The sequence below is a fragment of the Ambystoma mexicanum genome, chromosome 9 (genome assembly GCF_040938575.1).
Source record: "Ambystoma mexicanum isolate Mex_15411 chromosome 9, UKY_AmexF1_1, whole genome shotgun sequence".
NCBI lineage: Eukaryota > Metazoa > Chordata > Amphibia > Caudata > Ambystomatidae > Ambystoma > Ambystoma mexicanum.
The window spans coordinates 1495170461-1495183907 of NC_090931.1; the positions used below are offsets into that span (position 1 = coordinate 1495170461).

Below are 13447 nucleotides of genomic sequence, written 5' to 3' on the forward strand. Positions count from 1 at the left end.
GAGCAGGAGCTAAAATCAGCCCCTGGGTGTCCGGTCTCACCCAGTAGCAGGAGTTACCGCTGGGAAACCAGGGGCGAGTACCCAATGCACCACAAATCTCACTAGGACACTTTTACCATTCTGTATAATTCATTATGTTTAAATGTGGAGCAGATGTGCCTCAATTCTTCTTTAACTTGCAGTATTTTAGAATGCTTATAATGTCATATATACATGTTTCTAAGGCACCAACTGGCCTGGGCAGCCAAAGGTAGCTACTGGAAGCTGTCTGTGGTGCTTTAAGTGGCCAGCATACTCGAGCTGGGGCTCTTAGGCGGTGTGTCCTGGCAGGTGGTCGGTGCCCCAATTAAGAGGCAACACTTACCTCACTTAAATGCTGCCTGTTAGGCCACACCCCGTAAGCGCAGCAGCCCTATTGTGCAAAAGGGCAGGGGCCCGTGGCCTAACAGGCACCATTCAGGTCAGGTAAGTGTTTCCTTGTCTTTTAATTGTGGCGCTGACCCCCTGCCAGGATACCCTTTCACTGGAGATGCGGGGATGCGGGGATCATCACACTCTCACTAAGGGTGATGATCCCTGCATCTCTAAAGAAAGGGTTACTTGGCAGGGGGTCGGAGAAGCAATGACAAGCTTGGCTTTTATGTGTGTGTCTACAGCCTGAAGCTATTACTTGCACCCGATAGCTTCAGGCTTTACAAAAAAAGCCTTGCCTTTTGATTGTGTGCCGACCCCCCGCCACACACCCCTTTCATTAAATATGCAGCTAGTTCGGCGACACAATGACAAGGCGAGGCTTTTTTCTAAAGCCTGAAGCTCTCGCTTACGCGCAAGTGCTTCCGACTTTACAAAACAAGCATTGCCTATTACCAGCCTGGTGGGCTGGAGTTATCAGGAGTCTTCAGGGGACCTGGAAGGGCCCGTCTCACACACAATTTTCAGAGCCTGCCGGTGCTCAGCTCCTGCTAGCCCCGGCACACGTAAAGCCCTGGCTGGCGGTTTTAAGCAAACTAGGCTTTCCTAGGCTAGGAGCAGGAGCTAAATCGCTTCAAGCTCCCCTCATTTTCAAACCCTGTTAGTTGGTTGCATTAACAATTTACTTTCTAACTGAGCATCCTCCACTAGCAAAGATGGCTTTACAGCACCACTAGAAACCTGTACAGTTTTGCTTGACCTGCCTACGTGATATAGATCCGCACCTCCCGTGGTGCTTTAAAATACACGTAATAAGGCTTGATAATGCCCCCAGGGCCGACGTAACCCCTATTCAGGTTCTCAGGCAGTTCAACCTGTGAAGACATGGGGTGTACTTTTGGGCATATCTGCACCTCAGAGAGGGGCTTACATCATATCTGCACTGCTTTATGGTCTCTTAAGTGCATTCCACTTTGACAGGTCTGAGAAACACACCCACACCCACCTACACACCTTTCAGTCTCCATCCGTCCATGGCGATCAGGTCAGGCGGTCGCAATTGATGCTCGTAGCGTGCCGCTGCACTTCAAAACTGTATCACCCACCTATCATCCCTTCAATCCCTTGTTACTCACACAAATTAGAGGTGCCAGAGATGTCGGGGGGTACTAGCAGAGCAACACCGCCGGAAGATGCTGTAATATTATTCCTTTCAAATACAAAGACAAACATTTATGTACAAATACATCTTTTATCTTCCATGAGATACGAGGTACATTCCAGAACCGATTCCAGAAAGTTTTTAAATTTCTAAGGTTTAAATATATGTGTTCTTGTCTGCAAAAAATGATCCTTCTGGAATGTGAATTCCTATTTAACTCCCAACTTTACAAAACATGACTAATCTACTCCAAGTTCAGAATCTTTCCTGTGGCCCTGATCGTAGCTATTCTCCATGTTTGGGTATGCTTGTCTACAGCCGTGTTGGATAAATCTCTTTGCATTGGATTACCATTTAGACCCACCTCACAGGAGTATGTTGTATGCACGGGTCAGAGTCCGTTTAAATTTCTCTTGTACAATATGTGGATATGTAGTGAGTTCCAAACATCATCTCAGAATTTTTTCTGTATCTTTTTTCTTTTTTCTTTTTGTTTTGTTGTCTGTCCAATTTCCTTTTCTTTGGCCTTGCGAGCACATGTTATAGTTCCTTATCAAAGACCACTGTGCAGAACACATATTGGTCGTAGTTGTCTTTGTTTTAGTATATAGCTGCTTGAATAGTATTCGGTGAATAATGCTAATTGTAACATGTTCTAGTTATATATAATGTATGAAATTATATACTCTGATATTCAAACATCAGGGCGAGCCTTCGAGTATTAGGCTGAAGAACAATTCTCAAGAATTAAGTATTATTGTACTCTAAATATACAAGACTAGATAGTGTATCGTTTTTATTTCGATCATTCATTAGACTAAATATAGTACTTTAAAAGTTTCAAAGATGTGTTGGATACATTTTGAGAGCGATGAGGAAATTACCTCTATTTGGCAGGAGGGAGTATTGGACTACCGCTGAAGGATTTTGTTGAGTTGGGTTATTCCCCACGTGATGGTGACAGAGAAGACGAAAAGGGGGAGAAGGGAAATATATAATACCGCAAATTATCTTCTATAATGCATGCAACATGCACAGCCAGCTATTGGCAAATGTGGAGCCAAGAGGTGTTTTGTCTTTAGTGTTCCATGAGCTATAGTATGTTACTGCGATTTAGCTAATTATAAAGTAATACATGAGTCTCCATCGGCTGTTGCCACTCCCATCTTCGATGCACTGCACCCACCTCACCTTAGAGACACCCATTCCCCTGTATCCTCCCTCCTACTAGTCCGCAATGCTGACCTGTTTGTGCCTTCTGAGATAACACATGAACCAGCACTTGTGTAAGATCTACTTGTGGTTTAATGAATTCATCAGGATGTACACAGCTTAACATGAGTGGTAGCAGAGGGGAGAGAACACGCCTTCAGCACACCATCTGACCAAGACATAATTATTATAGCAGTGTTGTGTATAACAATGGCAATTTTTCCCTTTTCCCAATGCCATATCGCCCTGCTGTACTATCACAGCAGAGGATTATGGTGTACTATCACAGCAGAGGATTATGGAATTCTTAATCAATATCTGTGATGTCACAGGCAAGGGGTTGAGCATGTTCTCGACCTCCCCCGTGTCATATAAGAACTGAGGGCAGTAGGCAAAGCCCGGCACCCCAGCCACATACATCAATAGCTTCCCTGATGGTTCAGGAGCCGTGATTCTGGCTGTTTGTGAAAGCTTTGGCTCTGGTGCTGCCACGGCCACACTGCATTTGACTGCACAGGAGCTATGGTTCTGTTAGGGAATTGTCATGGCGATGGTCAGGGGGTATTGGTTGGTGGGGCACTTGTTTCCCCTCGGGGTGTGGTTAACTTTATTTATGCTGTTGTATATATTTCCATTATACCTTCCCTGCTCCCCACTGCACTGCTGGGGCCAGAGTCACAGGGGCCATAGACATCATAAGTATATGTGTGGGTAGCTATCAGTCAAGAGGTGAATTCCTCCTCGGGGTACCTAAGGGCATCATAAACTCCACTCCACTTAATTGTCTATCAGATTTCACTCAAAACCTCTAGATGGAATATAGTCCAATAGTCAATAGCTACAAATTGATGATTCTATTTCCCCAATGAATTTCCTGTTTTAGAGAAATACTGCATCAAAAAGTGAAAGTGATATGGGATACTCGAATGGGACAGTCTTGGTCCAAGGTCCTCAGTTCAACCTTCACCTCTTTGATAGACGCTTCCAGCGCCTCATCAATTTCCTTTCTTCTCCTGCTGTCCCCTCTCCCCCTTCCTCGGCTACCTCGCCTCCCCCTTCTGCCTCCTCAGGGGATACCTTACCTTCCCCCTCCCTCTCTGCCCCCTCTCGGGCTCCCTCTACACCTCCGAAGGGCATACCTTTGATCTGTACCTGTCCCCGGAAGTCCTTCAAGGATGGCAACCTTCTCCACCTCGCCACTCTTAACTCTCGCTCTGCTGTCAAACACTCCTCTGATATCTGCCGCCTTCTGGAAGAACTTGACCTTGATGTCCTCGGTCTCACCGAGACTTGGTTCACGGCCAGCTCTGTCTCTAGCTTTGACACGCTCCTATCTGACGGCTACAAGATCCTCTCAGCGCCCAGGTCAAACTGCTCTGGAGGGGGTGTAGCTCTGATCTTCCCAGAGTGGATTCCTGCCTCTGTCATTCCCACGCAGGCCTACTCCACTTTTGAATGCCTTGTCTGCAGGCTCTCTCTCTCTCTCCTAGCCATTCCTTTACTATGGCTACCATCTATCGGCCACCTGGTCAGATCTCCTCCTTCCTCTCTGAGTGGGCAGACCTCTCCTCCTCACTCCTGGCCTCGACTTCTCAACTCCTCCTTCTTGGAGACTTCAACATCCACCTGGATGCCTTCTGTGCTCCCTCTGGACTCTTTCGTGACCTCTGCGACTCTCTCACTCACTATTCTTCCCTCAGGCCCGACTCACTCTGCAGGGCACACTCTGGATATTCTTATCTCCTCTGACCTTCCCCTGTCTGTCCCCCTCTCCACTCCGCTCTCCTGGAGTGATCACTTTTTCCTATCCTCTCACCTCACCCTCCCTACCCCTCAGGCCAAGCCACCTCCATCACTGCCACCCACCTTCGCGGTCATCCGACCCATGAAGCACGTGTCAGTTGAGGCTTTTGCCACCACCTTCTCACCCCCTTCTCCCCCATTGGCTGACTCTCACCCTGAAACAGCCCTCTCCATGCTCCACTCTTCTATATCTGATACTCTTGATATCCTTGCCCCTGTCATGAGAATCTGCATGAAGCCCAAAGCCAAGTGTAACTCCTGGTATGACTCAGATCTCGTCACCTTAAAACGCAAGTGCATGGTGGCCGAGAGGAAATGGTGTTCTTCATGTTCATCCTCTGACAAACTGGCCTGCCGCCTGCTGCAAAGGCAATACCGGCTCTCCGTCCTCACCAAGAATAGAGCTCATATCTAAGCCCACATCTCTGCGGCATCTAACAACTCGGCTGAACTTTTTAAAATCTCTAAGGAACTGGCCAATCCTGCCGCAGTCTCTACCTCTCCTGTACCTTCCCAGGCCCTCTGCACAGCACTGGCTTCTCACTTCATTTCTAAAACTCAGGACATCCTGTCCTCACTCTCCTCCTATCGCCTCCCTCCTTCCATTCCCTGCTCCTCCTCTAGCCCTTCTGCAGCCAAACGCCCTCCCTCCTTCTCTGCCTTTCCCCTTTTCTCTGCAGACGAGGTTCCTCCCAGCTTAATCTCCACACCAAATCTGTTGGTTGTCTTCATGACCACCAGTCTGGCTTCAGAGTTGCCAAAAGCACGGAAACTGCTCTCCTGAACATCCGTGAAGACCTGCTCACCAACCTCGACTCCAACACCCTGTGTGTCCTCATCTTGCTTGATCTCTCTTCTACCTTTGACACTGTCAACCATGCCATCCTGCTCAACCGTCTCCTTGATAACCTGGGTATCACTGGTCAGGCTCTGGCGTGGCTGACCTCTTTCCTCTCCGACCGACCCTCCCAGGTCCAACTCGGGTCCTTCCTCTCTGATATCTTTTTCTCTATCTGTGGTGTCCCACAGGGATCTAACCTCTCTCCCTGGCTTTTCAACCAATACCTGGCACTCCTTCCCCACTGCATCACCACTCTCTGCCCCAACTTTCAGTGCTATGCGGATGATACTCAGCTCATTTTCAGGCTACCCTCGGCCTCCTCCTCTCCCTCCTTCATCTCTGGCTGTCTGTCTGCTATCCGGGAGTGGTGTGCCACCAATGACCTCTGCCTTAATGCCAGTAAGACTTTACTCATTGGCACACCCACTCCCTCCTTCTCTGCATCTCTCTGGCTGGCCTCTCTTGGCCCTCTTCCTGCTCCCACCTGCAAGGCTCTCCTTCTCTCCTCATATCTCTGATGTCTCTAAGAAGTCACATTACCAGCTGCACCTCCTCAGAGGTATTCTTCCTTTCATCTCCTTCCCCCAGAAGCTCACCATCTCCAGAGCCCTGGTTCTCTCTAGGCTGGACTATTGCAACAGCCTCTATCTAAATCTGCCTGCCTCTACTCTCCGCCCTCTGCAACTTATCCAGAACAGGACTGCTAGACCTGTCCTTGGCCTCAAGCCCAGTGATCGTATCTCTCCAGGACTGAAATCGCTGCACTGGCTCCCAGTGGCTGCAAGGATTAAGTTCAAACCCCTCTGCATTGTCCACAAAGCCTTCTGGGTCCTGGGGCCGCAATCCCTTCAACTCTCTCTTCCCAAATATCTTCCTTCTCGAGCTCTTCACCCATCCGCCTCCAACTCCCTCAGGGTCTGTCGCTTCTCCAAGCAACGAGTTGGTGGTAGATCTCTCGCCTCAGCAGGGGCCTCCCTCTGGAACAGCCTTCCTGCCTCCCTGAAACTTGAGGAGAACCATCTCTGGTTCCGGAAGCACCTCAAAACCTTCCTCTTTGCTTCTGCTTTCTCTCCCCCTCTCCCCTGCTGAATTCCTGGCTGAATCTGCACTGGCTACCTGGCCACCCTTTGTGACCTTGGGCCCAGGCCCTGCCACTTGCACACCTGCACTGCCCCCCTGGCAACCCCTGCACCTAGGGACTGTATTCTGTATCCCTACAGTCCCCCACCAGCACTTATGTCTGCTCTTACCTTGCACTTGCCACCATCCGGCTGTTATTTTTCCTACTTATTCTACTATCCCACGTACTGCACTTTCCCCACTCCCATGTACTGCACTTCTCCCCTCTCCCTTCCCCCTCGCACTTTTCCCCTTCCCCCTTCCCATGCACTTGCGCGATCTGAATGACACCTGGCCTAGGAAGATCATTGTCTGTCTTCCCTCTGTTCCCCCTCCCCTGCATCGACGCGCCTCGAAACACTTGTGTATAGGCGCGTTATAAATGCCATATCATACCATATCATATCATATATTCATGCCCAGGTCTCATCTATTCATGTTTGGGGGGCAAATATGCCTAGATTTGTACTCAGTATTGAACATGTGAGTACGTGTAGGATTCTCCCAACAAGTAAATTTTTTCCCTGTCTCTCTCTGATTGGTGAAGGTTCACAAATGTGACTTCTCACAGATCACCCAGTGCATTTGTGATCTGCAGGTAAAATGAGGATTAATAGCTCTGTTCTAGATCTATTGTTTTTTAGGCTGTACTATCACATAAAATAATAAAGGGTGCCTCTGCTTCTTCCAACAGAGAATGAGCAGCCATCAAAGTATGCATGCTGGAGAGAAGTCCTACAAGTGCACGGAATGTGATGAGCACTTTAATCAGACATCAAAGTTGAGAAGGCATCAGAGATCCCACACAAGGGGAAGACCTTTCAAGTGCTTGGAGTGTGAGAAAAGCTTCACATGGAGCTCACATCTGCACCTGCATCAGAGGATCCATACTGGTGAACGACCATACCAGTGTACGGAGTGCGAAAAAGGCTTCACTTATAGCTCACATCTGCAACAGCATCAGAGGATCCATACTGGGGAGCGTCCATACCAGTGCTCAGAGTGTGTGAAAAGCTTCACTAATAGCTCGGATCTGGTCAAGCATCAGAAGATTCATACTGGGGAGCGCCCATACCAATGTACAGAGTGTGATAAAAGCTTCACTCTGAGCTCACATCTGCACCAGCATCAGAAGATCCATACTGGGGTGCGACCATACCAGTGCACTGGGTGTGAGAAAAGTTTCAGTCAGAGCTCAAATCTGCACCAGCATCAGAAGATCCATACTGGGTTGCGACCATACCAGTGTACAGAGTGTGAGAAAATCTTCACGTATAGCTCGTATCTGGTCAAGCATCAGAGGATTCATACTGGAGAGCGCCCATACCAGTGCTCAGAGTGTGAGAAAAGCTTCAGTCAGAACTCACATTTGCTGAAGCATCAGAAGATCCATACTGGGGAGCAACCCTACAAGTGCTTAGAGTGCGATAAAAGCTTCACTCAAAGCTCAAATCTGCAGAAGCATCAGAAGATCCATACTGGAGAGCGGCCATACCAGTGTATAGAGTGTGAGAGAAGCTTCACTCGGAGCTCACACCTGCACCTGCATCAAAGGATCCATACAGGAGAGAAGCCCTATCAATGCACAGAGTGCAAAAAAAGCTTCAGTGACCCCTCCGCCCTGAGCAGTCATCAAAGGATCCATACCGGGGAGAAGCCCTATGAGTGCGCAGAATGCAAGAAAAGCTTCAGTTTCCTCTCATCCCTGAGGAGTCATCAAAAGAGCCATACTGGGGTGGGTACCGCTAGGGGTGTACATAATGTAGTAAGCACTTTAATCTTGCATCAAGCCTGATGACTCATACAAGATCCCACACTGGATTTAAATCCTTCCAGTGTACAGAGTTTGAGAAGAGCTTCACCCAGAGAACATGTCTTTCCAGGCATTAGAGGTGCCATACTGTTGTGTGACCCCACCAGTGTACACAGTGTGAGAAAAGCTTCACTCACCAATCAACTCTGACTAGCCATAATAAGATACATACTGGGAAGCAACCATAACAGTGCTAGGAGTGTGTGAAGAACTTCACTCGTAGATTGAGTCCGATCCAGCATCAAAGGATACATACAGGGGGGAATCCCTATGGGTGCACAGGATGTGACAAGCCCTTTAATAGTGCATCAAGAGCCCATGTCCTTCCAGTTGAGATGAATTGCACCAGGCAGGGCCCAGATATTCCTTCAAGTGACCAATTGTGAATGGAGGATAGCACAGGGGCAACATTCTGGTGTTGGAAGCAAGGCCACACAGAGCAACAGAGGTTCAAATCCCAGATCCGTGATTAGAAACCGAACTCAGATATTGAGCGTGTTATAAAAAAAAAATTAAATAAATAAACTGTCCAATAATCAACCATCAACTGGCCAGTCAGAGGCGGAAGACTCCTTGCAAGTCCCTTTTGTTATCTCTAAAGGTATTGAAATTTCCAATTGTTTTGATACACTAATTAATTTGTTTAAGGAGCAGTGAACTGTTATAGCGGATCCTAATCCAGACAATACTGTTCCCATCCCGATGTTGAACCATGATTAGCAAAATGGAAATCAAGTCCCAGATCCCTTGCGTTGACTACGCAGTGGGGGGCTTGTTCCAATTGCTTTATGTTACTGGCTGAAATTAGACATTTGCGACAATCATTTGGTTATTTAAAAAAAGAGTTTGGCATAGTCGAGCAAAATCTGAAAAACCTAACTACTTTGATGAATCCACCTGTGGGTAGGCCACAATATACGATTGCTGTAGCTACAAATGTACCGCTAACTAATTAAATGCCTGCTAACCGAATCCAATTTTCCAGGTGATTGAAAATCATATTAAAAGCCATCCATCCCCAAACATGGGGTATATTCCACCTAGAAATTAGCTGGAAAAAGGCCCCAAAATATCTGGTGATGCACCTCATACTGTTTTGGGGAATGGTTATCGGCACAAGGGAGATTAGGTACCAGGTTTAGAAAAGAAATACAGCCCTATTAAGACCTCCTGATTATAACCATAGAGGAGGAGTATTATACATGACTAATGTATCGAAATCAATATCAGGGGAAAGACAGTCTTATCAATAAATATATCTTTCGGATACTTGTCAATTGTGAGAGATGAAACTATTGAATCTATGTTAATTAATTATTTATTTTAATTTTTATAACGTGCCACATGCCCATGGGCCTCAGAGCGCTTTCATGCCCTAGGGAAGGTGCCAAAATGATATTAAAATTACCTTTCGTAATGAGGAACTTGCATAGGAGCTTCTACCAATTGACGTCTGTACTATTTCTACAGCAGGCCCTGAGAGGATAGGTCGATCCCCAGTTAATTTAATCCATGCAGAAACCGCTAACAACCCTTGCTCAACATTGTATGAGTCGGTGTTTGGCATCCTCCTCCCCGCTTGCCCAACCCTGAACCGATATCCTTCAACATTGCATGAGTCAGTGTTTGACATTCCCTTCCCTGTTTGCCAGTGTTTTGTGATACTGTTGAATTAACACAAGAGAGGGATCTTATGCAGGAGCTTAATCTGGTGTCTTGGAACATTGCTGACCTGTGCAAACATCTGGACGACCTTGATTAGGTTGATTTCATTAGATCTTTAGACTTAATATGTTTCTAGGAAACATGGACCTGTAACCCTCTATATTTTGAGGGTTATATGTGTTTCACGTTTCCGCTGCCTGTCCCTCTCATAAGATAGGATCGCCAAGTGGGGGGCTATGCATGTGGGTTTGTGTACAATTGAATGCCCACATGAAATCTATCGATACAGATTCACCAGACATACAAGGCCTATTTATTGAAATCCCAGGAGGTGATACATTTTTGCTATTAACCATCTATAAAAGTAACAGACACTGGGCCTCATTACGAGGTGGGCGCAAAGGGATTACCGGCACCGGTAAGGACACCGGTGCCGGTAATCCCTTTGCGCCCTATTCCGAGTTCCCTTAGCGGGCCCCTCCCTTAACGCCTGGTTTTACCAGGCGTTATGGACGGGACCCGCTAAGGGATACCGGGGTCAATAACGGTACCGCAATTTGCGGTACCGTTATTAACGCCTTCCCCCTTCCCATTGAGCCCTATGGGGGCTCAAATGGGAATGGGGAATGGCTTTTACAATGGGGACTTACCACCAAGTCGGTGGTATAGCGCCATGACTACCTCCAAACTCGGAATGAGGCTCACTGTGGCTAAAATGGTATGAGGACATTATAACTTGGTAGCCAATTGGGTTGGTGATGAATTAAACAAAACAATGTTGTTAACTGTGGGAGATCTAAGCCTTCAGAGAACCCTTACATGAAATGTTTGTTGCTAATAAGGAGGACTTGATTTGGGGCTCTCCTCCCCCAACTCCACCAAACCTAAGGAAATCCTATAAATGTGCCTTACAGACTGCTCAGCTTTGTTATAATTTGGGTATTAGGGCATATAATGGGAGACTACACGGTGATACCACCTCAGCCTACTTATCATAACGCCAGGACCATTAGATATATTGATTATATACTAATTGGTGTAAGAAACTGGAAGCCGGCAATGTCATTAGAAGAGGTGAAAGTATTCACTACATCCTGACTAGAACCCTAGCCACAGACTTGGCAAATGTATATTGTTTGAGATGGCCCATGTGTTACGTTCATCAATAAATAATAGGCATTTGAGATGGGAAGACTGGCCTCAAGAATATTATTCTGTTGATTTATCATAAATTGAGACGTGGACGCAGTAATGCACTAACCCCTTTTATGTTGGGAAGGGTATTAGACAAGTTGGCATTCTTTAATTGGTGTTTAATGTTTAATGTGTTCTTTAATTGGGTGCCTGATAATATACTGTCTCACATACACATCTGACATTCCCAGCATAGGTTGAAAAGATTCCATTGCAAATGTTTGAGGGTGATGGTGTCCTCATTTCCTGCACCCCAAGTGGGCTAATTAAACTTAACGCAGATGAGACCAAATTGCCGAGGTGTGGGGAAAAGTCTAGCTCTTGTTCCTGCAAGAAATTATGTATATGGGAAACGAGAATCGAGGATGTCCTTTTTTTTTTTTACCTCGCAATCAGCCTTGGGTGAAACATGAATTAGAAAAAACAAATTGCTAAAGCCAACCTCATCCTAAGGGAAAGGAGCAGTGTAATCGTGACCTATTCCAAATCTTTGGTAACAATATTCCTCTCTCGGCTTTGATAATCTATCAAATGCAGACCCTACCAGTGGTGATGTACAGTGCAGAATTGTGGGGGCGCTGCAACATCTACAGATTGAGCGTAATTAAAAACTCTTTTATAAAAAATACTGGCCACAGTCGTCGTCCCACAGCACACCAAATATCCTGCTACATCTAGAACTTGTGCTAAAATCTATTGGTGTTAATATCAAACTGAAACCAGTACTCTACTGGTTATGCATTTGGTCCAGCAATCCACTTTTGATTAAATGTAGGGAAGCCCTGTTAGATTTGCTGGGGCACCAACATACAACTTCCCTCTCATGGTTTAAACACCTAAGAGATCACTTACAATGGGTACAATAGGGGGAGTTCTGGTTAAATCCCTCTGTGATCACCCTGAAAAGTAGATGAACTGTCATTGAAGCACATGTAGAGTGGTCCATGGGGGAAGAACATTAACAAGTGTTTGGCACTGTCAAGAGACTATTCTTATTTAATTATCAAACAAGCGCATCTGTACGTCATTAACAATCTATTCAAAAGGTCCTTATACATAAGATTGCGATTGGGTACTTTGCCAATGGCCTTGTTTAAGTCTTACTGGAATAAGGGCCAGTCAGATAGATGTCCATCTTGTTCTGAAGAGCTTGAAAACGTACATTTTCTATTTCTGTGCTGTAGGCATAAAAGGGCACTCAACAAAAATGTAAACCTATATTTAAGTAATAGAGGAATACAATCTCTCAGTGAGGCAGAAGCTCTGTGCAGGAAATCGAAAGACCTAGATGTCATCTTTGTGATTTCCACCTATTTGGCACAGGCCAGGTGGATAAGATGTAGGATCTTGGCATTGCCATGAGCCATTATGGACTCATCCAAGATAGAATGAATTATAGTGTCTGGTTGCAACTTGATAGTAGACTATTATACGGTTACTCTCCACTGTTGTTGCTAATCCTTTTTCTTCTTTGAAAAGTACCTTGAATACTGCAATCTGATATTATTTAGTATCTTGTTTTCTAGTAATTAAATATAATAATCGGTGTGATTGATTGTGTATTACACATGGAAAATAGTTCTTCAACTAGGGCGTTAGTTGTATTGTTGGTTTAATTATTCATTATTTAAATGTATTTTGAATACTGCAATTTGATGTTGATTTGCCTTATAGCCACTTATGAATTATGATACTCGATGTGATTGCCCGTTCTATTATCCATGTGACAATGGGCATCACTATGAGTTTAGCGGTGTGGCCCGAAACTGTTGTAATGCAGTGGTAACCTAGTTACCACTGCTTTACCGTGGCATTACCGCACTGCCAAACTATAGGTTTGGATGTAAGGTGGAGGAAAAACCTCCAGCAAAATGTTGGAGATAATTCTATGACTTTTCTGCCAAAAGACTGCCTTTTTGGCAGAATTAACGCTGGCAGAATTAGCTTTGGTGGTAATTCTGCTGCTATCCCCATGGAGTCACATGGACTCCATAAATGGGGACTAAAACCACCATAGGCCACTTATAATTCGATAGTAATTCCGCCAGGCTTAGTGGTGGGAACAGTAAATATGTTTGGTGGTTGCTCAGCAGATGTACTGCCAAGATACCAAGAAACTCATAATGTGGCCCATGTCTTACGACTCTTAGGGCCTCATTACACAGACGCTATTAGCGTCATGGTTGCCGCTGGTATTTTACCGGGTCCGCCATGGTGAATGGCGGAA

The 13447-nt window shown here is 45.9% G+C and overlaps 1 protein-coding gene across 1 annotated transcript in view; it reads left to right on the forward strand.

The window, feature by feature from the left end:
* LOC138489290 (zinc finger protein 271-like) overlaps positions 1-11218 on the forward strand; it is a 29150-nt gene extending 17932 nt beyond the window's left edge. Inside the window, exon 2 of the mRNA XM_069616991.1 lies at positions 7243-11218. Coding sequence (XP_069473092.1) covers positions 7243-8343 — 1101 coding nt within the window. The 3' untranslated portion in view covers positions 8344-11218. The remainder of the gene's footprint in view (positions 1-7242) is intronic.
* The last annotated feature ends 2229 nt before the right edge of the window (positions 11219-13447 follow it).